Source organism: Poeciliopsis prolifica, unplaced genomic scaffold (genome assembly GCF_027474105.1).
Source record: "Poeciliopsis prolifica strain line A6 unplaced genomic scaffold, Auburn_PproV2 SCAFFOLD005, whole genome shotgun sequence".
NCBI lineage: Eukaryota > Metazoa > Chordata > Actinopteri > Cyprinodontiformes > Poeciliidae > Poeciliopsis > Poeciliopsis prolifica.
In genome coordinates, this window is record NW_026562380.1 from 14,806,513 (window position 1) to 14,834,439 (window position 27,927).

General features: G+C 37.8%; 1 protein-coding gene and 1 long non-coding RNA gene across 6 annotated transcripts in view; one reads left to right on the forward strand and one right to left on the reverse strand.

Annotated features, from left to right (window-relative positions):
- Positions 1–27,605, forward strand: part of phactr2 (phosphatase and actin regulator 2) — a 45,795-nt gene extending 18,190 nt beyond the window's left edge. For 3 of the 5 annotated variants that reach the window (XM_055029655.1, XM_055029659.1, XM_055029657.1), the window contains exons 2-13: positions 10,649–10,828; positions 12,080–12,154; positions 12,640–12,783; positions 14,031–14,270; positions 17,683–18,220; positions 19,200–19,378; positions 19,787–19,943; positions 20,277–20,332; positions 21,304–21,365; positions 21,616–21,753; positions 23,225–23,301; positions 25,049–27,605. In XM_055029655.1, coding sequence (XP_054885630.1) covers positions 10,649–10,828; positions 12,080–12,154; positions 12,640–12,783; positions 14,031–14,270; positions 17,683–18,220; positions 19,200–19,378; positions 19,787–19,943; positions 20,277–20,332; positions 21,304–21,365; positions 21,616–21,753; positions 23,225–23,301; positions 25,049–25,064 — 1,862 coding nt within the window. In that variant the 3' untranslated portion in view covers positions 25,065–27,605. The remainder of the gene's footprint in view (positions 1–10,648; positions 10,829–12,079; positions 12,155–12,639; positions 12,784–14,030; positions 14,271–17,682; positions 18,221–19,199; positions 19,379–19,786; positions 19,944–20,276; positions 20,333–21,303; positions 21,366–21,615; positions 21,754–23,224; positions 23,302–25,048) is intronic. The other 2 variants (XM_055029660.1, XM_055029656.1) reach the window with 2 other exon arrangements.
- Positions 20,856–24,339, reverse strand: LOC129359778 (uncharacterized). The gene is made up of 3 exons (XR_008605944.1): positions 24,250–24,339; positions 21,012–21,137; positions 20,856–20,914 (listed from the first exon to the last, which is right to left on the reverse strand). It is a non-coding gene; the product is annotated as an uncharacterized LOC129359778 (long non-coding RNA).
- Positions 27,606–27,927: the final 322 nt, after the last annotated feature.

Sequence of the window (27,927 nt, forward strand, 5' to 3'; positions counted from 1 at the left end):
CATATTTGCCTCTTTGCAAGAACAATATATTTGTAATATCAATGCAACCATAGTGGCCATTGTGTTGGGTCATTGTGTCCTCCATGTCAGCAAAGCCGCTTTTTAAAGCACTTCCTTCTTCTATCTGCTGAGAAGTTTTATGAAGATGTTGGTTTCATTTTCCAGCAGGACTTGACTCCTGCCGACACTTCCAGAGTTACCAATACCTGGTTTAATGAAAAGGATACCACTGAGCTTGATAGCCTGTCTAACAAGACTTGACAATGTGGAGAAGTTAAAGGTTGTTAAATCAATCTCATTATCACCTCAGCAAAGCTGCAGGCTGGTCTTCTCAATGTCACTGTGCATTAATGCAGCAATTTATAGAAAAGAAGCCACAACCTACTGAGTGCGCATATTGTACTTATATGGACTCACGTTCTGCTCAGTGATTTTTTTTGTTGTTATTATTATTATTAAAAACATTTTTGTTTAATCTTAGTTTTTTTCTAATTTTCTGATAAATTGAATTTTGGCTTTTTAATGATCAAACTTAACCAAAAGAAATAAAGAAGACAGGATGAAATACAGGAAATTACAGACACAAGTTCACTTGTTGACAACACTCTGATCGTTTGAGATGCATCAGTATGTGTTGATTAATAAAAATAGACCATCCTGGACTTCCCTTATTTTTTTGTTACACTTTATCAGAGCAAGTGTAATGATTTTCTTTCTATGCACGTTAGCCCTGAGCAGGAAAAAAATAATTAGATGAAATATAAAACCTGAAATCGGTAATGGTCTGATGAACAATGTATATATATAGAAATTAAAGAGCAACTAAGCCAGAGACGAGCTGGACAATCAAGCCAAAGAATAAACATCTTAGAGAAAAGAATCAAATCAGTGGCCATTAAACAAAAATAATAATATGCAGCACTCTAAGGAAATTCAAATATAAAAACAGTTATTGTAATTTTGCAGGTAAGGAGTAGATCAAAATGTTTTTCTTAGCAAAAGTTTATTTCTCCTCTTTTAGGAGCTGGCACAATTCAATATCTTGAAATTTCAACCAATATCAGGGCCAGCTGTAATGAGATGTTTGGCAACAGGAAATTTTGCATCATTGTTATTGCTGTTGTTTTCTGGAATCCTGATTCAGAGTAGTTCTGAAACGGTTCTGAAGAACTATATATTTTTTTGTAGTTCTTTCGAACTGTGCACCACTCTAGTCTTCTGCCCTTTTCCTTTTTTCACATTGGAGTCATATGCTCTGACTTCCTTCTCTTGTTGTACTGTTAGAACAACTTTGATTTCTGTGTGATAGGTGAAATAGTGTCTAATAGTTTTTGTTTCCATACCAACCAGAGGCATAAACTTTTAAGCACTTTTTCTTTTAATGATCAGATGAATCTTAGAGTGGATGTTTTTTGTTTTTTTTATGGATTCAGAGCCACGACCCTGGTAAACACTTTCAGCATGTTTTCTGTTTCATGAGGTCTATCGACCAGGAGAAGTCTGATCTTTACTTGTCCTTTTTTGTAGAGAAATATTTAACATATTATCTAGTATCAGCTAGCACTGGTTTCTCAAGTTGGAATAGATATACCATCTGCTTTTTTTTTCTTGGGACATTGTAATGAAATCTTTAGGATGGTTTTTGGGGAGAAGTTATAAAGTGTAGAGCAATCTCTTTCTAATGGGATGCTTGATTAATGTGCAGACTGGTTTTATTGGTAATACAACGGCTTTAGTTTTTAAAAACCTTAAATGAATGTAAACTACTGTAAAACCTGTACACGCATTCCAAAATGCAAGACGGAGTACCTGTGGCCTAGCTTCACCTCAACGGTTACCCACTTAACTGCGGGCAAACTAAATATTAAACTCATCACAACTTTAACATATTGCTAAACTATGACACTTTAATCATACACTGATTGTTTTCACAGCTTTACATGTGTCACTTTAAAGACAAGCTTCCTGTTACTGCAAAAAACATGCATGTGAAGCAACCATGAGAAATGCAGTATTAATTTCTATCCTTCATTTTTACTGAGGCTTATATGCTGTTTGGGAATACTTATCCACCACATGAAGGCTAGACCGTTTAGCTTGAGTGCTGCTGCTGAAAACCCCCTTTGGATATTTGTTTTCATTCATTTTCCACTAGTACAGTGGATCAGTGGGATGCAACACTGAACAGCAGTTTTGTGTAGCTCTGTTGCGGCTGAAATTTCCACCTCATTGCCAAACACGACTGATGAAAAACTCATGTTAGAAGTATTTTTTTTTTTTTTTTTGATAGTTCATTGCTGTCTGATTGACCCATGATTATATCCTCCAAGCTCCCGGAACTGCTTGACAGGAAATGAGTTACTTTTTTTTCCAAAGGCAGAGTTTTATTCAATTACTTGTGATTTTTATGCTTTGGTTCCTTACGTCTAAGGGAAAAAAATATGATGTGTGCTGCCTTGTGAATGCTCCTTATTTCTACGTTAGTAAGTTCCTGCTATTGAGGACAACATGGTGCGGTTGAATTGAGACACTTTGGGTGACTCGGCCTTACTTTCTCTGAAAGGTTTTTTTCATTAGAGTTGTTGTTACCAGGCACACTATGAAAATCAAAACTCAAGATTCTTCACATAACGCAGCAGTAGCACATTTGAATGAAGCACAATCTCCCTCATAACACGCCAGCTGTCGGGTTGGTTAGGACACTGTCTGACAAGAGACTTGTCTTCTTCAGAGAGTCACTCAAACTCTTCATATTTAGAGCTTAATATCATTTGACAAAACTGCATAGTCGTGTCCGTGTAAGCTTTAGGATCTACTCATTATGTCTAATATAATTTTCACTGGATCATATATTTTTTTTTTTAAAACAGATAAATTCAGCTCATAGCTTCATAATGATTGTTTTTAGTTTGTCAATCTTTTTTTGATGAGTTCAAAGCCCATGCAGATTGGCAGCACTTGTGGTCTTCTTCAGCTTCATCATGAGGGTCGACTCCTGTGGTTAAAGAAATGAATGAAAATCAGTGGTTGGATAAAAACAGATGTTCTTTATCAAACAAAATCTCTCATAAAGTTAAGAATAAGCCAACCTTGCTTCAATAAAACACCTTAATCTTTCTCTTCAAGCTGAAGTCTACTTCGAACAAATCCTATCCTGCTGCTAACATTAAATAAGTTTAAGCCAATATTTTGGGCTCAGTGTGAGAAGGCGTGCGCTTCATGCTTGAGGTCTTGGATCAATGCTTGAGGCTGTTATACTAAAATGATAAAGGAAGTAGTTCTGAAGTTGCTCTGTTGTTCAGTTCTCAGCCACAATGTAAGGAAAAGATGCTTCCAACACATATTTGAAAACGACTGATATTCAGCAATAAAACTGCAAACACCATGACAACACTTTAAACCTTATGGAAAATTTTAAAGTGTCACGACTCGCTTCTGTGACAATGAAATGTAATCACTTCAGCGTAAGAGCAAGGGTGTAACACTGACAGACTTAATGGTTAAAGGATGTGCACTTAAATCATAAACATAGCATCAGCCCATCCCTTCTTAAGTTAACATCTATTGACTGTATATGCTCATTTTTATTTGCAGTTGATAAAACATTTTGATCGCTCCATAGGACTTGTTGGGTGTGGATGGGAGTTTGCTAAAAAGTTGCTGTATTAAAGAAATGAGGTTTGTAATCATTTTGAAAACGGTGCCAGAGATGTTGCCACTATAGCTGCCATCCGCTTTGGATGAGAATATGAGACTTTAGTGTTGTAAAGGGTCTTTTTATTTTCATAAAATAAACATTTAAAGGAAGCCAGTACTTACAATACTGGCTCACAAGTTTACTTTAAAAGAGCTTGCTTATCAGCCAGTGACGTTTGCTGACTGAGGACTGTTCATGGCTCATAGCGATCCGTTAGCGGGAGCCTCATCGGACCACACAGATGTCACATTAAGGGAACCCAGAAATAAAAAATCTCAGACTGTTTCAGAACAAACTAAACTTTACCTCTGAAAACAGTTCAGTCTTAGTCATTATCTTGTAATTTATGACATTTGAAACATCTTTATTATTGGGGCTTCTGTGAGCAAATATCTAATTTGACCTGTCAGATGGTCAAAACTTGATGCATAGTTTTAGTAGATGATGGTAAAATTGATCAGTAGAGTCATTATAATAAAGAGAAAATAAAGGACTCAAGGAAATGTGGGGTAATCATACTTTATTTTGCCATCACAACATTCAGCAATAGTATTATAACTGCTTGTTACAATACTAATACAGGTAATGAAAATCCTTTGAGGTGATGGGATGCAGGAAGGGACACATGACTCAATATAAAAACAAACTGGTCCGTTTTGTGGCGCTGTCTGCAGTCAACGCAACACTCGATTGTTTTTGTAGCTTATTTTAACCAGCCTGCGCCCCCCGGTGAAACCCTTGTCTGTTAGAATGATGAATATGCTCCACATTATTGCATTATAGATTACATAACAGTACTGTGGCGAGCTTGAATTTGCTGACTTCACAGCTCTATAGTAGCTGGAAGGATCATAGTGAAGGATTATTAACATAGAAACTGATATGCCCTCTGCCGTCTGTCAGCAATTATGGCTGCTGTAAAAAAAAAAACAGTCAAGTTACGGTGTGATGGTACAAATGGCGAAGCTGTCTTAACAATGTCCAGGTTGCTTGCCCTGTGAATTATTGTGTGTTTTATATGTTTTGGTACACTGTGGTTCTCTGGCTTTTAGATTAGGAAGAAATGACATAAGTGTTAAGTTGCTCCTCCCTCTACTCTTGTCCAACACTTCTTTTTTGCCTTGTTCGTCTTCTCTCACCGTTCCTTTCTTCCATCTTTTCTTACCACATATTTTCCCCAAACTTCAGGCTTCGATTCCCTCCATTCTGTCCCTGCGTCTGCTGTTCTGTGTATGTTTTTGCCTCTTTCTCCAGCTCCATCCCTCTTCCTCTGTTTGTGACGTCTATTTCTTCTCTCCCCTGGTAACTTGCAGTGAAGGAAGGAAACAAGCCTCTCCCTTTCCCCTCCTCCTCAACACATGTCCCTGCTATATCTTCTGAGAAAAAACACACACTGGCTTCAATACAATACATTATTTTCAGGGGTTAGCACTGTACAGAACAAACGACGACAGCAACAACAAACTGCCTTTAAAGGATTTAATATTCTGTTCACTTTATGATGTGCAACTGTAAATAAACCCATTGGCTGCGTATCTTTGCATAGCAGTTTTATAACTGGACAAACCCTGTGGGGGATTACCTCAGTCAGATCTCGACTGTGTCACAAGTTGTGTTTCTGATTAGCCTACAGGTTCTCACATCTGCTGAATATCCAAAGCCTGAGTCACTATTCTAGGTTGGCCGAGTCAAAGTGATTAAAAAGAAAAAAAAAAGCTCAGTGTGAATCAGTTTCAGTGTGTGATTTTAAAGCTTCAGTAATGTGTGCTCAGTGAGCTTTCTTCAGAAATACATCTGAAGGTCATTCCTGTCTGGAAGAGCCGGGTGTATTTGTAACTTTCGCTGGAGATGAATTGAACCACGTTTTTGAGTAAAAGCAAGTTGGAACACTTTTTAAAAAATACTGATCAGGCATATTGCTATGTATTACGATTGAATCTAGTGACCATTTAAAAAAACTTCCTGGCCTAAGTAATCCAAGAAGTGCAGATCTTTTAAACAGATGCTGTCAGATTAAGCAAAAGGCCGTCCCATTATCCCGCTTTTGGTTTGCATCCCCTCTTATAATGCCTTGCAAAAGTATCACTTTCCCATTTTCCACATTTTGTCATATTACAACCACAATCATTAGTACATTTTATTAAGATTTTAGGTCATAAGCCAATACAAGTAACACAAACCTTCCACTTGGGAGGGTTGCTTGGTTTAAAAAAAAAAAAAAGTCTGGAAAGATTTTATTTAGATTGCATTTCTATTCAGCCCCCTTGACTCAGTACTTTGTCAAACCATATTTTACTGTTTACAGATGAGATAATGTTTTGGAGCATTTCTACTGATTTTGCACATCTAGAAGTTGAATTCTTTCCTCGTTGTTCATTGCAACGTAGCCCAAGATCAGTCAAATTACACAGAGCATCTGTGAGCAGCTATTTTCAAGTCCTGCTACAGATTCTCAGTGGGATTCATCTCTGCACTTGGAGTAGGCTCTGTTGGTCTAAATCACTGGGTCCTCCCTGAAGCTTCTTTAATGTACTTATAACTTACAGGGTTTGACCTGAAGACCTCACACCGCCGCTAGGGAGGGAAGTTGAGATCAGACATGTAAGAGGAGCTATAAAAGTAAATGACAAGATTTTAAAATATAGCATAAGTGGGTAACCGCTGAAGTGATACTAGATCACGATTAATGCAATCTCTCTTGTGTGTTGGTTTAAAGTGAAGCAGCAGCATTCTGAGATGCCTGGAGATGGTAGAGCTTCCTCTTATTCAAAGGAAAATGTCTTTACAGTGGTCTCAATGAGAAGAAATAAAAGTATAAAATATCATTGCAATCATAGTTTTTGGTGCATTTTTATTTATTTGAGAATGTTGCCGAAATGAAAGAAGCAGTTTTTGTGTCGTTGTTAGAGTGATTTTCAAAAGACAGTGTTAACTTCACTGAGATCCAGAGATTTGTTGGGCAAACATACCTACATTTCCAATATATTGGAAATTTTGTATTTGCCAGAGCTCTATTGTCTAGCATCAATGCTTGATGCTCAATAATAGTTTTAGATCATCTGGGATGTGTGATTGGTAGGAGCGTCACAATGTGCACAGTCCAATGAACTTCCTCGATTTAGACTGTAATAAGTAAATGAACGCCACTTTATGTCTTGCGTTCTCGTTTGGTTTTTCTCTCTGCTGGATTTATTGCAGGCTAATTAAATGAGCGTGCCAGAGAAACCCGAGTCCAACCCGACCTGACCATCAAGCAAATAAGTTTGACCCGACCCAGTCTGGATTTTGGGTCGGGCCATAAATCTAAAATCTACCAGTCAAGCAGTCAATTGATTAGGTAATGTTTTAAGAAGTTATACACATTGAATGAGCAATATGGCTGAATGCCATCCGCATAGAGATGGTATATTGCTGAACTTGATATTGAACTATGAAGGAAATCATACAAACCACAATATATTGCTTTAAAAGATGTTGAATATGAGACAAATATGCCAATAAATATTACGTTATTTTGTTCTTTTAAGGGATTTTGAAAATGTCAACAAGTCCTTCAGTTCAAGTGGAAAATATGAAATATTTTACTACAACATTGCAAAACCTCAGTCAGCTGGAAACTTGTAGCATTTCATCTTCTTAGCTATGAGTTTAGGGAATATTTGGTCTGGATTGCAAGCTTATTGGTTTTCTCTGAAGATTGAATTTATGATAATAAATTGCTGGGCATGTGTTTGACTGACTCAGCAAAGGATGTGGAGTGTTAAGTTTTGCTTTCTGTGCTATATGAGGGTCAATAATTTGCACTTTAGTGTTACTGTCTTCCTCCATGATGACAGAATCTTCCTCTTTCATTTTAAAATATGTTATTGTGGTAATTCAGAGTCCTGTTTAAATAAGAGATGTAAACATTATGAAAACAGATAAAGCAGATCATTAGCTATTGCCATTAATAACAACACTTTAACTCAGTTATATTTAGAACGCATGTTTCATAGTTTATATTTTACAACCAGCTATGAGTCACATAGCCTTTCTTTGAATTATGAAGAAAACCTGAACTTTGAACTTGAATTTCTTTTTCTCTTTCTGTTCCTGTTCTCTTTGTTCTCAGGACTCAAGTTTTCTTTCACTTCTGTGAACCGTTTCTGTGTATTTCTCCTCTGTCTGCCCAGCAAGTACTAAGTCTATTGTTCTTGTTTGGTTGTGGCCCACAAGAGGTTTTGTAGTTGGTCTTATGCTGATTATGAGGGCTGTTGCTGATTTTCCCATCATTAGTTGCACAATGCAGCTGCTAAACTGCACCTATTGTTGTGATTTTATATCAACACAGGAACAGGAAATGTGTGTTGGTGTGCAGGCGAGAGACTGTCATTTTGGAAAAGCATGCTTATAGGCCTCTGCCTCACTTGAGAGCTTTCATTTTTAATGATCATATATATTTTCATATATTTGAGACCTTGAATTTTTTTCAATAGCAATCCTGCCATACTGACTCTTACAGTAGTCATTACAACAAGAATAAAGCTATTTATTTTCTATGGGTTTTAAATGTACAGATCACCGAAGGTGTTGAGTATCGGGCACAAATAACCCGAGTAAATGCAAAAATCTGATTGTAAATGAAAGTCCCATTTATGAATGGAAGAAAGCTTTCCAAATTGACCTGACCGCATGTGAAAATGTATCTGCCCCAATTGTTAAATCTCAAATTAGCTATCATTAGCCATATTTTGTGTAAAGCTGACTGCAGGTGTCCCTTGCTACCCCCAAGTAGTAGTGCTGTATTTATAGAATCAAAAACCTAAACAGAACTTGTTTAACAACATTCAATAGGCTTAAAGGTCTTACATTATCTGAAAAAGCAACATGTCTTGCTCTGATAAAAATACTTGTTAGCAGTTGTTGCTCCCAGCGAAAGGACAACTAGTTATTAGATTGTGGGGTCAAATAATTTGTCTTATAGGAGCTGGTTGGTTTGGATGGTGTTTTTATTTCTTACTATCCAATCAACTTTTTAAAACTGCATTTTGAATTTGGTCTTTTAAAGAAATGAATTTGATGGTATAAAATGCACCCCATTGGTTGCGTTAAGTATGGTGGAAGATCTGTGATGCTGTGGGCTCACTGTTCCTCTTTAGATTGTTTGAAAAGGGTTCTTTTGATGAATACAACAAGAACATGGTTTTTAAAAAAGCACCAAACTAACACAGAAACTCCAGTGGGTTAGCTTGTTGCTATTTGATTGACTGAATACCGTTATCATATTTCTCACTCTGCTCATAATTGTGGCTCTGCTTGACAGATAAGCATGCTGAGGTGAGTGATGGCTGTGTTTTAAGAAAGACAAAATATTGGCCTCGTTGATTAGTCAGCTGATGTGTACCTCTATGCAAGAAACCATATTTGCTAAATGCACCATGTGGGCTTTTATTTTGGAAACTCCATCTTGATGCTGAGGTTAATGAGTAAGAAAATCTAAGTTTTTCTGCTGAACTCTTGCAGAAAATTCGTCTTTTTATCCATCTTCACTGTCCACATCCAACCACTGAGTCCTTTCACTGCATATTGGCTGTTTCCTGCCACCAGCAACTAATATTGACATCAACACAATCTATCCGTGCTCATGTAAGCCAACCAATCAGCAGCGAATTGATTTTTATATGAGCTAAAGATTAGGACATGGCTGTTTCTCCACTGAACGACTGACTGCAATAATAAAACAGTTTGACACGAACTGACATCTGATAAGATTTGAAAAGAATCCAATACTTTTCTTTCTTTCTCTTTTTTTGCAGGAGTTTTTACTTTTAAAGCCAGACACAATGTTTGTTCACCCAGCATCTACATTTATATAATGCTGGAATATAAATGTAGATTGAAATTTTTTTTAGAGTAGTATCAGCAGGTTATATTGGCAAAGGAATTTTTTTTAAAAAGCTGCAGGATTGGAAAGAAAAACCATCAAACTCAAGTCCTGTAGGATACAGTGCATGTGTTCACCTGCCATTACCTCAAAAGAGACAAACTCTGAGGATAAAAGAAATTCATAGAACTGCTCTCTGAGCTTGTAGTAGAGGTAATTTGAAGCAGGATGAAGCAAAGCAATTGCATACGTTGGACAACTTTGAGCACTTCAGTCAAAGTGGGGTCTTTTGGAGTGTGCACTTGCAGCTGAGAAAAAGCAGTAAATACAAGTTTCGTCTTATCCATTTAAATAAAATTGAACTGTTTGGGGGTTGTTTAAAGACTGTTTCTGAAAGCATGCTCATTTTGTCCCTTTGTGTGCTAAAAGCTGGTTTTAAAAACCCAATTTTCTGTGATCAGCTGTGACTAGTAACTGACCGGTCACCATATCAAAAATCGTTTTCTTAAGTTCAGCAAAACAACAAGATGACAAACTATTTTTCTTTTAATACACTGTTGGGCTTAATAAAAATTTGAAAAACGTGTGTGTATATATTTTTGATTTATAAACCTGCTCAGTCTTCAGTTCCTAATTTTCTACCAGTGCCACCTAAAGGAACCTGCAGCACAATTTTTTGTTGTTTATTTTCTGTTCTTGAGATGTTAAATAAATAAAAACTTTGTGTGCTTAAAGTGTTAAAAAAAGAAGGGAAAAAAAGGCAGAAATGGCAAAATGTGGAATCAGCAGGTTGAAAAAACCAAAACGGTTTTTGCCCAGTAAAATAAAATGAATAGATAAATAAATAAATAAAGCTGCATCAAAAATATCTAGGAACATGAATTTTATTTTAAACTCTAAGCTGCACTTAAAGTGCACCATGTTTCACTCTTTAGATACAAATTTTCTATAAAGATTACATTATTAATGTGAAGGACTCTATGGACAGATATAAATCAATTAACAAAACTTTAAAAGCTACATACAGATTAGTTTCACATTTAATTTTTTATTTTTATTTATTTTTAAATATTTGTGTCATATTTTAGTTGATGGCCTGGAGAAATCATCTGTGGCCAGCTGTGATGTGGTGGACAACGCCTCCAATACCCAGAATGCCCATGGGTTGCGACAGCAGCGAGGGAAACTGTCAACACTGGGAAAACTGTTCAAACCCTGGAAGTGGAGGAAGAAGAAAACCAGCGACAAGTTCCAGGATCTTTCCAAAGGTAGGATGTGCGAAATGTGAGGCTGTAGGTGTTTTTGACTCTGTGCTCACAGCTGCCGAGTTGTTCTCTCCAATCAAATGTCTGGACAGTGTCACGGCTTGTACCGTTGGGTTTGTGGGGAACATTAAATATGAATTGGACCGCTGTAGCTCCCAGAAGGGTTTTAAAAGGAAACGGTTGTTTGTAATTCTTTCGGGTTTATTCCTGGGTTGTTGGTCAGGAAATAAAAAGAGACAGAAGTAAATGGAAACACCAGAGGCTCTTTTTCCCCCCATATCTGGTTAGTGTAATATTCTGCTTTTTGATTTGTCTCTGCAAGCTTGTGGCTCTTTTCCAGGATAATTTACTAGAAAGAATCCTTACGTTTCGGACCTTATAAAATAAAAAATGTCCCTATTGTTACATTTATCAGCGGTAATTCACACTTGTTTGTTTAGACAGCAGAGCAACAGTTGCTGGGTGATTAAAGCAGGCAGATCTGCGCGAATAAAACTAACAGCCGAGATTTTTTTAGTTAACACCAGAACTAGACAGCGTGGCAAAAAAATACAATTTCATACTAAATTTGATTTTAATCTTTTTTTTTCTTAAAGAAATTACAAATGACAAAAAAATATTTTCAAAAACTTTAGTTTATTTCAGCCATCCCTTATGGGATTGAATTCAAAGTCCAAATAAAGAGACACTTATAAAACAAGTTGACAGGCCTTGTGTGGGCTGGCATCACTGAGCATTGGTGAAAAAAAGTTTTAGATTTTCCAATATGCTTTCTTAGACTTAAAATTTGATAAATTGATAAAAATATATATGATTTTCCAGCCTTAGTCAACACAAAGTGGAAAATCTGGAATTTACTTTTGTGACTCTGCTGAGAAATTTAACATTGAGCAATCCCTCTAACCACATTTGTTCGATGTGGCAAATACTGTTTGCTATGCCCTGAGGAAAGCTTTGGGTTGCATGATGTTAGAAAAACATGATGCAGCAATCTTGTTGACGATTGCAAATTCAACACTGACTGCGACTAACCCAGGTTTTCCTCACTACACTACTTTTGCTACTCATTTTTATGGTAATGCAGAACAATGTGTGATAACAGGACAATGACTTGAGATAGGAGTGTTGATTTGAGTATAGACATTTTCGAGTCCTGTGTAAAATAATTGCCTTTACCAGAAGAAAGTCTGAAGGAGAGCATGTTACATTTCTTTACCGAGTTCCACATCCATCTTGATCTTTTTCTTATTACAGTTCTAGAGAGAAAAATCTCCACTAGACAAACAAGAGAGGAGCTCATCAGGAAGGGGGTTCTTATCCCTGAGCAAGGTTCGTCTCATTTTGTCTACATTGGCACCAAGAGACCCAGATTATAATCCCAAACAGATGATTTTGTTTGGTGTTTGCTCGTCCTCCCAAATCATGGATTCTCCGGCTTCATCAAAATCAAAATCATGCATGTTAGGTTGATTTTTTTCCCCCCCACTTTAATTTGCCCTTTGGTGTGAAAGTGTGTGTGTACACTTGTTTATTCTGTGCGTCTTTGTTGTCCTGGTTTCTGGCATCCGGTCCAGGATGTGCCACCAAACTGTGTGAATATTATTTGCATACTGCATGATTATTACAAACCTGCACATTATAAATTGTAAATTTGTAAAATATTCTAATCTTGGCTGAATATTTTACTTGCATTTTTTTTTCAGGAGGGGATTTTTTCACGTACTTCAGAAAACTTTACCTTTCTTCAATGTCACCAAAGTTACTTGTTGTTAAAGTGAACACAAATCTGTGACAGCAGCATTTTTTTTTCACAGATGAACCAATCAGTAGTGAGAATCTGAACGGCCATGCATCGTCCAGTTTAACTCCGGAGGAAGTCAAAGTGGACATCGAGTCTCCTGAAGCTCTGGTGGAGGAACAAGCCGCTGGACCAATCTGCACAGACGAAAAAACATCAGGTGGTTTGGTTTTCTTCTTTTTATTCATTCCTGTATAAATTGTTGCCGTGGTCTGACCTGTAGGAGTCAGGCAAATTCCCATCTCTACTTCTTTACTTGTTAAAGGTTTAGATGTGAGAGTATTCCCCTTTCTCCTCATTTTCAGAAAACATTGCACAACCATAATAAATACTTTTCTCATTCTTGGTTAAGATAACTCTGGTTGTTGGTTCTGTAAATTGTTCGTTTATTAAGAAAAGGCGCATCAGTCGAGAGGTTTCTTCCATAGTTCTGATCTAGCAATACAGATTTTAGTTGAAACTGATGTCTTACAAAGACAAGTCTTTTTTTCAAAGCTGTTTGTGTTAATTTTGAACCTCTGTGATGCAAAAATCGGCATCCCTCACAAACAACTTTCACAATGAAGAAGATTTTTGTCATCACAATCTTGTAACCTTCAAATCTGATGAGTTTACTGATCGGACAACGTAACTGATCATGGCCTGTCAAGGATAAAATCAGCCGATTCCAGTCACCAGTCAAGTTCTCGGTACATCTCCACTAATAGGCACTTACCACAAAATGCCAGAATCAGATCTGTTGAAAATTATTGGGCCATTGTTGCTATAGCTCCCCAGAGCAAACAAACTGCTAAGACTATTTTTGTTGTTTAAACGGTTAATTTTCGTTGTCCAGAATATTTTTTTAGTCTTTTCTAGGTCTTGAAACTACACATTGCATTTGGAAATGTGTCCGTTTTCTAGCTGACGTTGACCTCTCTCAGGGATCAATGAGGGAGCCTAATGTGTTCAAACTGATAATGCCATTACATCAGCCTCCAGCAGGGAGCCACAGTTCAAGCTGTGCAGCATTCCTCTTTCTAATGCATCCCACTCTCTCAGGCCTTTGCTCCTCAGACTGATGCTGCTTAAGTGTTGTGATGTTTTTCTCTCAATTGAGTTAGCATTGAACTTGTAGCAATTTGCCAATAGTCAGAAAGCCAAAGGGAGAAGATTTAGCAAATAAAGCAACAGATACCATGAGAGCTGGGAAGCTGGGAAAGTAATGCACATACATCATCTATCAAAGTCTATTTCAAGGCTTTAGCTCTTTTTTTTCCCAACACCACCTCTACTATTTTTCACAGTCTATTGTTGCATGCATGCATGCCAGCTTGTTCATCTCTTTGCAACAATGCAAATGCTCAGTGTCTTTTTAATTCTACAAATTCTTCACTTCTTCCTTCCTGCCTGTTCTGAACCGCTCAGAGGGGTGCGTGACTAAACCACCTGCCCGGACAAACCAGGTGCGACCTCGAGACGCTGCAGCTAAAAAACAGCAAAGTGCCGCTACGGCCACTGCTGCCAGAACTGGTGGCGCCACCGCAACGCGACACAAAGAAGGTGCTCCAGGAGCTAAAAAGGCAGCTAAAACCACAGGCAAGGCAGGTGCATCCACGCAGGCTAAAGCTAACCCACGGCACACTAACACCACAAGTCGAGGGGTTGGTAAGTTCAGCTGGATGAGACTGAAGCCTGTGGTCCCCTTGAGAGCTGCTGCCTCCCTGCCTGCCTGTCTGCCGCCCTGCATGGAAAATGTGCCGTATCCCTAAAGAACTAACTAACGCGGCCCTCCTTAAAATAAACTCCACCTGTTAACCATGTGTGCATGTACACCTCATTGTGCACTTGGTATCTTGCTATTTCGTCATGCTACAGCCACAAACATCTGTGTTTCATTGGGATTTTATGCAATAGACCAACACAAAGAAGCTGTTAAGTTGACGGAAAAAAAACTGGGTTTTATATTTTTTGACAAATGGAAAGACGGCTGGATATATTTACTTAGGCGTTGCTCTGTTTTTGTATACATGCAAAAAATCCATATGTTTTCACACCCTAAAATGAAATCCAATGCCACAATTTGCCTTCAAAAATACAGCTAATTAATAGAGTCAATTCACAATTAATTCAAACCCAGAATAAATAGTTGTTTTCCTGTGGCCTAAGGTTTTTTGGGGAACATTAGTGATAGAAAATATAATCTTGAAGATCAATGCCACAGTTAAGTACAAGTTAAAACTCCTTTAGTCCTGTTGAGGACCCCGGTGTCTTCATAAGCCCATTCACTTACACGTAATAGTTTTAGGGGTGGAAGTTAAGGGGTTAAGGCATGAATCGGTAAAACAATGTGAAACAATCATGTTTAACTGATTGTTAAATCCTAAGGAAACACATTGAGGTTAAAGGTTGTGACATGGCAAAGAGTGACCTGTTCAAGGGGTATTGATACCCTGAAAGCACAATAAAGTGCAAGTCAGTTCAAGTGGCTACAAAAGTTCTCTCTTATAGAGGGGATTACCAGTCTTCCTGCAATTGAAGTGCTTCATTTATGATCTCTGTTTTCTGCGAAAGCAGAAGCGATGGTTTGTGTATAGCTGTGGAAACACATCTGTATGACAGTAAGTGTCTGTGTGTGTGTGGATTGTACTGGTTGGATGAAATTGTGAGCGCATGTTTATCACACCTCTCCTTCCGTGTTGTCGAGTCCACAGAAGCGTAAAGAGCATTTCTTTAGTTTTCTCTCTTGACATTTTACCAAAGCAGCTGTACAGAGGTTGTTTTTAATTTGTGTCTGAAGTTCAAACATTTTAATTTCTCTCTGGCTTCTTCAACATGAACACAAAGACGCTACACAAGCTTTGAAAAGCGGCTTTATTCCATATCACCTCAGGTGTTACGTTTCTTTTTTTTCATTTTTAACCTTGAAACCTTATAGCTGATAGGGCAGCTTTAAAAAGCACTCACTGTTTCAGGTTAAACTTCATTTGAAGTGAGCACACAGCATCCTTTATAATCTGATCAGCTCCTCGCATGTGTGCATATTTAGTTTTGGACCGTTGGCTACATTGTTTGCCATTATGGAGTCACAGTACAAAGTTATGATCCATGCAAAAGCATTTTTCTGTCTTCAAATGTGCTACACTGTCTGCTCATTTGAGGACAAATGTGCATCCATGGCTGGGTGGCTGGTTTACACCAGTTTGCTGCGGTTTCACCATCTTCACCAGTTATCTAATCTGCCGGAGGAGTCGGATGAGATAAATATATTCCGACAAAAAATGCGAAGCAAGTAACTGCTGATATACACATTCATAGCTAAACTTTGAGCAGGCAGGAGAAAGAGAAAGGAAAGTCTGAATCAGAGACAAATATTTCTCTGGGGGATTCAGTGCAATTTGTGGTTTGTATGGACATCTGTCTCCATCTTGTACCAGAGATAAACCAGCATCCTTAACAAGTGGTAGAAACATTGCTTCTACCACTATATAGATTTTAGATGGATTGTGACAAGATGCTGCATGGAGACTTGAACACGCATCTCCGCCTTCTTTTAACCTCAACAGCCTGTAATTTAAACATGTTTTTTCTTTGATTCCTTAGAAACAAATAAAGGAAAACATACTATTGTGTGTTTTGCCATATTTTATATATTTTATTTACTTCTTCTTCTGCTTATATCTGTCCTAGCTTCACCATGTGACCAAGAAGAATACTGACACCTAATGTCTAAAACTGCCATTGACGGTTATATCAGTTGTATAAGATCATTTTTAGCTGCACATATGAGTTAATCATAATCAGCCCATCGTCTTCCAGCTATCTGAGATCAGATTGCATGCTTCCAGTTAGCATGTGAAGCTTATTGTGGTTGACATGGGTAGGTTACCCATCTGAAGGCTTACCCATGTTATAAATGTCATAAACAACAAGATAGTTTTCCTGTCTTACAGTTTAAAATTATTTTATTGGGTTGCTAGAGTAAGCGACTGAAACTAAACAATGCTGCCTCTCCTCGGCTTTTTATGAACAAAGACTACTTTTCCTCACTTACAAGAAAAACAAATGTGGTCGTGTAGAAATATTTCCAGAAAAAATAAACATTATTTATCATGGTTTAACTATAAAGGTATGCATCAACATCATAATACCATTTTAAAGATGTCCAAGTGACCTCAGCTGACTCCATTTGATGTGATGAATCAGCATCTCCTCTCTGTTCCTCCTGGATGTTGGAGCATGTCATCTTATCTCAATGGAAATCAGCCACACTGACTAGCTTCCTGTTTGTCACTTTGGAGGACATATGATAACGCTGCTGCAGGAAAAAAAAGTTTCTGCAGTGAAAGACAAAAATGATGTTGAATTTAGCAACAGACAAGTTGTAGTTTTCCAGATTAAAACATTGTGGCTGTTGGTGTTTTCCAATAATAAAGAGGGTAAATTGGTTCTTCACTGACACCATGCAGTTCTTTAGATCAACACAAAATTTCCTAATCACTCATCTGATTTGGTCTTAATGAGAATCATTTTCAAATTTTACATCTGCGCATGCGTCGCAGTTGTTGCTCACCTCGCTTTTCCTGGAGGACAAACCATGGTTACAATTTGTGACATCAGTGCAACGTTCCTAACGCCCTACTATTATTGTTTTTAAGTATAAATAAAACAAATCTGGAAAGCAAAATAGTTTCAGAGGAGCTCTGCAAAAACACCGTTCCTACTACACACAGCCTTCGTTCCAGCTCCTTTGTTTGTTCAGTGTTTTTTCTCACTTCACCCCTGAAACTCCACTTGTCAGCGTCCATCAAACAAACACTAAATGCTGCATACGTCCCACTTTGTAATATCTCCTCTTCAATTATTTAATTTCTTTTTCGTGATATGTCAATACTGTATTCCTTTACATTATTTGCAATTTTAATTGCAAATAATGCAATCTTGAATATAATCTTTTATTCGACTTTCATTTGATCATGACGTATATCTCATATTGTTTTTACAACATGCTTGTTTAAACAACCCTAGCTTACTGTTCGGTTTTTTTATATTGACTGGAGGTTTATCTGTTCCTCCTCAGCCAAGTCCTCAAACCCAAAGAAGACGGGAGGCACGAGTAAAAACACCACCTCCACCACCACCACACCTCGTTCTCGGGTGCCCAAGGACGCTGCGGCCCGGTCTGAAGGGACGCCTGCAAAGACCACCAAGAAACCAGATGCTTCAGCTTCTTCACCCAAACCTCAGAAAGCCTCCACAGAGACTCCTAGTCAGCCTGAGGACCTAAAATCATCTTCGCCTTCCTCAGACAACAAACCTCCTTCATCCAAACCCTCAGGAAGCAAAGCAGAGGGAAATCAGGCTGTTTGTTTGAAAGCTGATCTAGAGTCGAAATCGGCTCAAAATGACACTGCTTCAAGGGAAGAGACTCGCAAGTTTGTGGCTCCTGAGATCACAGACCAGTCTTCTCATATCAACCAGACTACAGAGGACACCTCCTTCACAGGAGACAAAGACGACGGCTCACAGGGGGAGAAACGTGAAAGGACAGAATTAGAGGACGGAAAAGATGCGAAAAAGCAAGGACAAACAGATTGTGGTAAAGAGAACGACTCCAGGTAAAACCTTGTGACGTTTATACTTATCTGCCTTTGTGTGCCATTTTTTGTTTTTTGATCATATAGTCTGATAGTATTGACGTTAATAATTCATACCATGCTAAAGTTCTGGCATTGTTAAGTGTCATTTAATCTCTGGAATAATCGGTTCTGTGAAGATCGCAGAAGTTTGATGGAGCACATTGGAGAGCTCTAAACATTTCATAGAGTTCTGTTCAAATCACCATTTGATCACAGAACAGGGATAGTACATTGATGAAAATACCAGATAAACCTTTTCCCTGAACTAAACAGATAATTTATTAGAGAAGCAGCCAGGATGTCCAGATTAAATATGTAAGAGAAGTTAATGAAGTTAAAACAAGTGAGTAAAGCTAAATGCAAATCATTCCTGGAAAATCTGCTTGAAGTCTGAAACAGAGGTTGACATCCCCAAACGTACAGTCAGCGCTCTAGATCAGAGCATAGCCATGTGTTGGAATGGCCTAGTTAAAGTCCTAAATCCAATTGAGAATCTGTTACTCAGACACTCTTCATCCACTCTTGGCTTGAGCTTTTGGCCAAAGAAAAACAGTAAGCATTTTACTTTTTAGATTTGCTAAGCTGCTGTAAATGTAACTGTTTTATTTTCAGAAAATAAAACTGAATACATACGCAAACAATAATTTGCACTAAAATAAAACTCTGGATACCAGATATGGTTCTCCTTGCACATCACAATGATGCGTCTCCCATTGTTGGTCTGTCGCTTTAAGTGCTTTTTGGAACATATTTTGTTATGGTCCAAAAAGCGTGTCTTATTGGAACGTAACAAAACAAAAAGTCAAAAGTGTATGAATTTTTTTGCACTGAACTGTTAATCAGTCAATTTGTTAAGAGAAGCAAACTAACTATTATTTTCCCAAGCTTAAGCTGGGAACCCAGGTTGCGCTCTAGTTGTGTTATTGACCTGTTATTGACCTGATATTGGTCTGTGCAGGTCAGCAGCGGGCGATTCAGAAAAGCAGCCGGGTCTGAGCGTGAAGACGGACCAGGCTGAGGTGACGGTTATCCCCGACAGGCCAAGAGACAGCCAGACCAGTGATTCTGATTCGGATGGACCCATCCTGTACCGGGGCGACGATGATGAAGAGGACGACGAAGATGAATACACAAACAGTACGATCTCAATTTAGTGGTGTAGTAATAAGTGTCTGACATGAAAACAAGCGAGTTGTGTTGGGAATTTTATTTGGACTGTTCTTTTTTTTAAACTCATCTGAGTGAATCATAATCTGACTCACCAGTGTACCAGCATGTTTTATTTTTATTGTACTAGAACTGACATTCAAATCTTCCTCATTACCCATCAAGTTCATTTTTTGTCATCTTAGTCAGTTAAACCTCTTACTTAACTCCCCAGGTTTGCACAAATAAAAAAAGCCCTCATGTATACCTGTCTACTTTATCAGCAATGGATTACTTTAATATTTTATGCGTTAATCATCAGTCAATATTAAGTTTTTCTTCAAGTGTTTTTTATTGCCTTAAGAACTCAATTTATCGATCTCCATTCCCTCTTGTCAGACTCCTTGGCCAGCAAGATCCGCCGGCGAGACACGCTGAACATTAAGCTGGGCAACCGACCCAGCAAGGAGGAGTTGGAGGAGAAAAACATTCTGCCAAGAAGCTCAGAGACGGAGAGGCACGAGCTCCGCCAGCAGATAGGCTCCAAATTAGTCAGGTACACACACTGAGACTCACTAAAGGATGCTGTGAAAGTGTGGGTAGGTGCTACCTGTCATAGATTTGGCTCAGCTGTGGGACAATAACAGATTGGTAATGATTTAATGGCGTTGACGTGGGTGGTGTAATAGTACCAGTGATACGCAATGAAGCACTGAGGATGATGGCAGTCAGCACTGGATCTATTATAATCAACAACAAAGGGTGTTAAATAGATTTTAAATGTGTTAGAATAATATTATTTTTTCTTTCTGAGGTCAGGGGGATGTTTCAATTATATTCTGTCAGCCCTTTTGTAAAATGGCATGTGAGCATAATCTTCTTGTTTTAGACGCCTGAGCCAAAGACCCACCACAGAGGAGCTGGAGCAGAGAAACATCCTCAAACGTAAGTCTATAAAATCTTTTCCTAATCTTCATCATGTGAAGATTAGGGCAGGGTTTAGGGATATTACTGATAGACTTGGCGTTACAAACAAACACGTTTCAGGCAAGCACAACACCAAATGCACAGAAAGGCTTTCTTGTAGAAAACGGTTTTGTCCATTCCTTCGACGTCTCAGCTCAGCACATAAATGTGAACCCGTAAGAAGATTTTCAGCGCTACTTTAGCGTGTTCGGCTGGTGCAGAGCAAATAAATTCATCCCAGGCGCAGAGTAACTCAGCTTTCACAGCTGATGAGTTCAAAATGGGAATTGGCTGACAGATCAAGTCCTGTAATTTCATTATGTAATCTTGTTGTGTGAAAATAAACAAATTGAATCTTTGAAGAAGAAACAAAAAAACACATCTTGAAAATGCTAATGCACATCCTTTCCTTCCTGCTCCAAAGGGAAACATGGTTTGTGGTCATCATTTTCTAAAAGTGATGAATGAATGTGTGGGATCATGGAGCAACTCTGAACTCCAGTTGTTCATAATTAATTTTATCCAGCCTCCTTCAGCTCCTCACATAGCCTCATGTGTCTCCTAAACAGACAGACAGACAGACATCATATCTTGTTGTATTTTCACAACAAAGTGAAAGTTTTAAGAAATATGTTAACATATGTTTTCTAAAAGTTACCAAAAGCAGGTGGAGCAATGAAATGTCTGGCTGGCAGTTTTTCTTTCCCACAACGTCAGTAGTTTCAGCCCTTGGATGGATGATGAGAATTCATATGGCAAACCAATCCAGCTTCGATTTCACTGTCTGGAAAACAGAAAAACATGATCATATTGTCTCATATCTTAGCGACTTATAAAATTTGAACAGTTAAAGGTGTGTATTTTGACTTAGGAAATCCCATGTCAAATAAAAGCAGAAGCTTGTTGCAGACATGGTGGGAGTGAAATGACTGCTTATTCTCTGCATGCAGAAAAAAATGAAGCTGAGGAGAAAGAAGCCAAGCAAGAGATTAAGAGGAGACTTACCAGAAAGGTACTGTTAACACTGAGTACACACGCACACACACAGGGCACACTTATGGGCTTTACTTTACCATGAGGCATGAAAGGAGGCAGAAAATTGGCTTTTGTGGACAGATGAGCTCATCTCGGGTTCAGTAGGTGGAAGAGGAGCTGAGAAATCTTTCGAGTTTTTTTTTTTTCTTCTGTGAAAGACTTGTTTTTTTTAATCTACCAAATTTCCCTTTTAATACTAACATCTCTGTTGTGGTTTGTGTGTGTAGCTGAGTGTGAGGCCTACAGTGGCAGAGCTAATTGCTCGGAGGATTCTGCGGTTTAATGAGTATGTGGAGGTGACGGACGCCAAGGATTACGACCGTCGGGCAGACAAACCCTGGACACGGCTTACTCCCGCCGACAAGGTACTGCTGTCCATTTACTTTGCTTTGCTACTTCAGTTGTATCCCAATTTTTCTAAAAGCCCTAATATATTATTATTTCAGGGTACCTTTTCATGTATTAGATTAAGAATGGGCTGATTAGTAGATTAAAGGCCCAAATAATCAACCGAAGCACAAAGTTTTACACTTATACTGAGCACAATAAGAGATAATTTAACATTACTTTTTCTATTTTTATTCAGCACAGCTGTTTTGTCTAAAAAATCTGATGTTTTTGGTGTTGCATGTGTTGATCATAGTTCAGGCTATGTGCCAAGTCTGCCCCCTACTGCTACTGTTTGGAACTGCACGTCACACACAGTTCATAAATTGGGTCACATTGAACACTAATGGGAGCGTGCGCCTGATTATAAGAGATTAGAATTAAATACCGAAGCAATTCCAGGATTGAAAAATGTTAAATGGATTGTTTACTTAAGGTGCAGGAGCTGTCGACCTAATCCAACTGGACTAAATAGTTTTGAGAGGTAAAGTCTGGAATATTCTACTCTGTTCTTCACTATATTCCTGCAAAAAAAGGACATTATTATGGGGGCATAATGTCCTTATTATGCTGCTCCCTTGTTGTATCCCTTAGCCTAAACCAGTTTTAGTTGTATTGAAATGTAATTAAAATAATTTTATGACCAAATTTTATTTTGATTTTTTCTATGTATAAAATTTTAGTTTTGTGTTTTATCAGCAGACTCTTGCCACTGAAGTAAAATTTACCTTCTGATTTTGAAAAGGTTTCAAAATGAACATTTTCAATAGCAGAATGATGAGTGCAGCTGCACTTGCGGTGATGTTCTAGTACATTTAAGCCCTTCCCATTATAAAAGATCAATAGATCCAAATAATCCTAATGTTTCCCTTTGGACAGCTAATTAATGTGAAGGAGCTCGAAATTAGTTATTTCAATGGAGCTTGCTAATACTAAATTTTGCAAAACTTTTATTTCCCTTGTCTTGTTTTTCATCATGAAACCATGTTGGCTTATTTATATATTCCATAACTGCAGCAAAAGGTTGCATCACCTTTCACAGATATTGGGACTCTTTGTAAAAATATTCCCTATATCACAATGTTACAAGATGTTAAATAAATGTTTGTTTGTTTTTGCCGAGACATAATCTTACATTAAAAACTTTAATTTCATTGTATATTTCAAGGCGTCAGTTTTGCCATGTGCTCCAATAACCATTGGCTTTGGAACAGAACCAGGCCCACAGCATCACAGCTCCTCCTCCATCCCTGACAATAGGCATGAGGTGTTAATCCACATATTTGTCCAAACAGGGAACTTTTGTGGCTACACAGCTCGTGTTATTCAAAGGAAAAACATCTAAAAAGTGCTGTAATCTGAGTCAGGTCAGCGACTCGGGTATCGTTTTGTGGTTTAAAGATTTTCTCATCATCGCCTGTTTGTGTTTGTGCGTCCTCCGTCCCCCAGGCCGCTATCCGCAAGGAGCTGAATGAGTTTAAGAGCCGAGAGATGGAGGTTCATGAAGACAGCAAACAGTTTACAAGGTACCCCTGCAGTCATTTCACTCTACTTAACCTGACTCTGAGGCTTCATCAGTCATTTAGCTCAGTGAATCATGAAGCCGCGCTGTTTATTAGCCCTCGCTGATCAATACATGTTATTGTGTCCTCCTAAAGCCTTTCCCACTCTCCTTATTAAAGTCATGGTGGGTCAGTTTCAGTTCATTACCTGCCAGCGCTGATTACCTCTGTCCAGATTTGTCTCTCAGACGTTACTACATCTGAGCAGAATTGGATTTGTGAACAGAACTAAAAGTCTGAGTCCAAACAAACACGTCACAAAAAATAACTTTGTATTCTTGTCTCATTATTGGTGTAAAATAAATCTAACACTAACTGTGGCACAGTGGGCTTTCAGAACCCTTTTGGGAACCTTTCCTAAATTTTCCTTTATTACAAAAATTGTATATTAATATTTTTGGGCAGGCAAAAGCAGCAAAGTGACCCATTTTAAGGTGATAAAACTGTATTTTTTTCTCTTTATATTTATATGTCAACAATGCTTTTTAATGCGACTTCATGACTTGGTAGAAATACGTATTTTGGCAACACGCAGAAATTATGAGGTATATGTCATTTTAAACACAAGATTGAATGTTTTTTACCTAAAATATCAACTAAAACATCTGAACTTACGAGTCATCTTTATTTTGCTGTAGTCTGATTAGGCAGCAGAAAATGTAAGCAGGTTCAGACTAACAAAGTTTTCTCCCACTGGAGCGATTACCTGTCTAAATATTGTTCTTTCGGTTTCTTAAAAAATCTCTAATTATCTCCCAGACAATTCCAAGTTACAATCTGAAATTCTTTGCACCGTGGAAAGTTAGGACAATTTAAAAAAGAAAGTACTTCCAGGGCTTTTTCCTGGAGCACCAGGGTGATTTGTTTTTACTGTGGTCAATGCAGTGGAAATGGAGAGAGTAAACAACGTACCTGTTTCCTGTTGTTGAAACACAGCTTTCCATGACAACAGCTAAATATTTTTCTTGGTTGATGCATCAGGTTTTCTTGTCATAAAAAAACCCTGAAAAATAGAGAAATTTTGTTTTGTCTAGGTAATTGTAGACAAAAATTGTTTAAAAAAAACCTTGACTTCATTTATCTAAAAGAAGAGAAAAATAACTTGGTTAAACTTTATATTTTCTACAAATATGTGACAAATAAATTTTATGCAGCAAATAACCGTCATTTTTGACTTTTTCAAATCTTGAGTTTTTGTCCAATTCATTGATTAATTAGATTTTAAATTACTAGCAGATAAAAAATACATTTGTTTGCAGTATGTGTCCCTGCTTTTTCACCTCTACATCTGGGTCTTAAACTGAACCCAAGACTGTAGAGCTTAGACAACTTGGAAAGTAATGAAATTACATTGTTTTTATTTTGCGATATTAAACTAATCACAATATGAGTAAAAATGTAGAATAAACCAGATTTCTTTAAATGTTACAGATTTGAACTGGTTTAAGTTGTCCAAATACCCATAAATAGTGAAATATCCCTTTTCCACACTTAGTCATGTTGCTTCATGGATTGTGGAAAAAGGCAAATGTTTTGTGTTTAAAAATATCAGTCGTCTTACTTGAAATAGACAGAAATGTCGAGGACCACTGCAAATTTTCAATAGAAACATTGTCCAACCTGGCATGTTTTGTTGAGTCTCTGCTGGTGTTTTTCCATCTGCTTGTTTTCGGTTTTAATAGACGAGACTCTGTTGTGTTTCTGCTTTCAGGTTCCATCGGCCATAATGGCTCCTTCTCCTCTCCATACGTCCTCGCCTCGTTTCTCTTTGAAGCCTGTCGACATCTTTGAAACGGACACTTTGGCCTGTCGAAGCAGGGAAAACCTTGTTTTCATTTATAAAACCAACCATGTGTATTTAGATGAGGCATGGTGGTGTTCTCTGTCAGAGGATGCGAGGATGTTTATAAAAACTGTGCTACCTTCACTCAGATTTACTTAAACCTGGCTTCTTCTGCTAAAGCATATACATTGTCATCTTTGACGGGGGTCTGTTGCTCCTGGTGATACATATTTATGTCTTTAATGACAGCTACATGTGTGTCTTAAGGCCTTGGCCATGTTAAGGCACTTTTGAAACATTTGCACATACCTGTTGTGATTATAGTGCTGTGTATAGCTCGCTGAATAGGACCTCTTATTTATTGTAGAATATCAGAACATTTGGGTATTTTATTGTTTTTGTTTTGTTTGTGTGTTTTGTTTTGTTTTTTTTTTCCCCCCACTTCAGGCCTTGTAATGAGAGGTTGCTGGGTGGAAAGACGTGCAGCATTGCCTTTGTAATTGTGACTGTGGCTCAGATGTGTTGTAAAGTGGTGTTCTTGCCAAGTTATGCCATAATCTTACACATGCCCAAATATGGACATCCTCCTGGAACAGGAAACGGGGGATGATAGGACGGGGGGTTCAGGATGATGTCAGTGCCTGTGGGACAGATTGCACAGGAGGGGGAGGCGGTTTGTTCCGCTCTGATGTGCCTCACTGTGAAATCCCCGTTTTTAGATCTGTTCCAAACATCGCCACTAGGGGGCATTATATCCTAGTTCCATACTAGGATCCTGATGTCTGTGGGTGACGATTATCCCCTCGGCTGCTGAAGCTGTCAAAGACGTGGACGCCTTTAGGCTTGAATAGTGAAGTGTAAATTATCATCAGCCTACTGAAAGTGACGTCTGCTTCCTCAGCACATCTTCTGATCATGTGACGCCGTATATCCTGCGCCGAGCCGTTGGCTGCAAATAACGATCACATCATGCTTGGCTTGCTGTTTTCAGATTATACTATCTCTTTCAGTTGCAGTTTTTTTTTTATTTAAGACTTCTTGCCTGGTGCCTCCCTCGTCCAGATGAGTTGGGGTAATAAAAAGCAGGAATTTAATTCCAGGTTGCCTTTTTAATTAAAATAGAAATAGGTTAAATTGTTGTTTGGAGGCCTAATAATGCACGCTTGAAATGTTGCCAATGATGCAGTGATCTGAAAATTATGTTTACTAGAGTTTCTACCTAGTTTTTTGAAGTTTAGGCAAAGTCAGAGTATTATCATTTGCAAGTGTGGATACTTTTACTCTTTACTATCAATTCTTATGAATTGAATTATTGGAACGAAGTGCCATTTTTTCATTGTCTCATGCTTTGACATGTTTTTTTATTTTATTTCGCCAGTAGTTCCTTCACTTCAACATTTTAGTTATCAGTATTTTGGTTCTTTGGTTTCTGGCTGAGGACCCAAACATAAAAACATTTAAAAAAAATTTATTTTAGACGACTTTAAATCAAGATATTAAACTGAACCTGGAGAGTGCCTAAATTGAGCATGATTCACTGAGGTGTAAACACCAAAAAAGGTTAGAAAACAGTTTTTTTGTTAATAACTGAGCTTTAAACAATCAGGTCTAATTTGTTTAACCAAGAATCCTAAATTTCAAACAAGAACTGATATAAATTGGTTAAAAAAACAGATTGAAATAGCCCTTTAAAAAAGCAATGATGATGTAAAGAATCATTAAGGAAAGAAACATGTTTACCAAAGCTGCGTTCCTCTTTCACACGTCGCCTTGACATGCATCTTGATAACTTTCTCTCTCTATTTTCTTAAGTACCTTTATAGTTGTGCATTTTGTTGCACCACTTTATTTTGAGTAAACTGATCGAATTCATGCCCTAAAAGTAAAGGGGTGATACGGAAGTCTGAATTGAGTTTTATTCTTCGTTCCTTTTACATATGTGTTGATAGATTTGTCAGTCACATGGTTTGAGTACTTTTACCTGTCCTTGTTTTGCTGGCTTCACGTGCCGCTTCAGTCTTCACAAGATTCAATAAGAAGAATCCTGAATTGTCGAGATGCGTGTTAATGCAGGATGTGACGAGGATATTTCTCTGTGAAGGTCAAAGAAATCTGGCCTGAGCTTTTGTAACATTCTTTCCCCCTCATGCCATTGATCTTCTGAGATTTCTGATAATAATTACTATTGACAGCCAAGAATATATTCTTTTTTTTTTTTTTTTTAACCTTCACACTCGTCCTGGTTTCAGACAGCAACAGTGGAGTAAAAACTGACATTTGGCCTCTGGCTTTGCAGAGGTTGTAACACAAAAACGTGTACAGAAATGGAGCAGTATTCATTCACTCATTCATTCATTCATTCATTCATTCATTCATTCATTCATTCATGTCTCTGTTGTCCCTGATAACAGTTTTGTACAGGAGACGTATCAAGCATGTGCTTGCAATGAAATCAATTTTATTCCAAATATGACACTGAATTGTCCATCTTTTGCTTGTCTTATTTTATTCCCGTTATTTTAAAATATGGAAAAAGAAAACCCCTGCTTAAATATGAATATTGTTTGTAGGCAACGCACAAACTCTGACCTTCACGCATCCCACATATGGTCAATCTCTCCAAGGCACAATGAAGTCAATGTTTGGTTTATTTCTTCAAACTTTCCATGTATTGTTTTTGGAAGCATGTCAAACATCTATGGAACTATGTCGAGCTTTAAATAATTTGTTTAAAAATATTTAGGCATAAAGACATTTAAAGTAAATATCTAAATGGTGATGAATTAAAGGCGCTCTTGAGTAGTTTT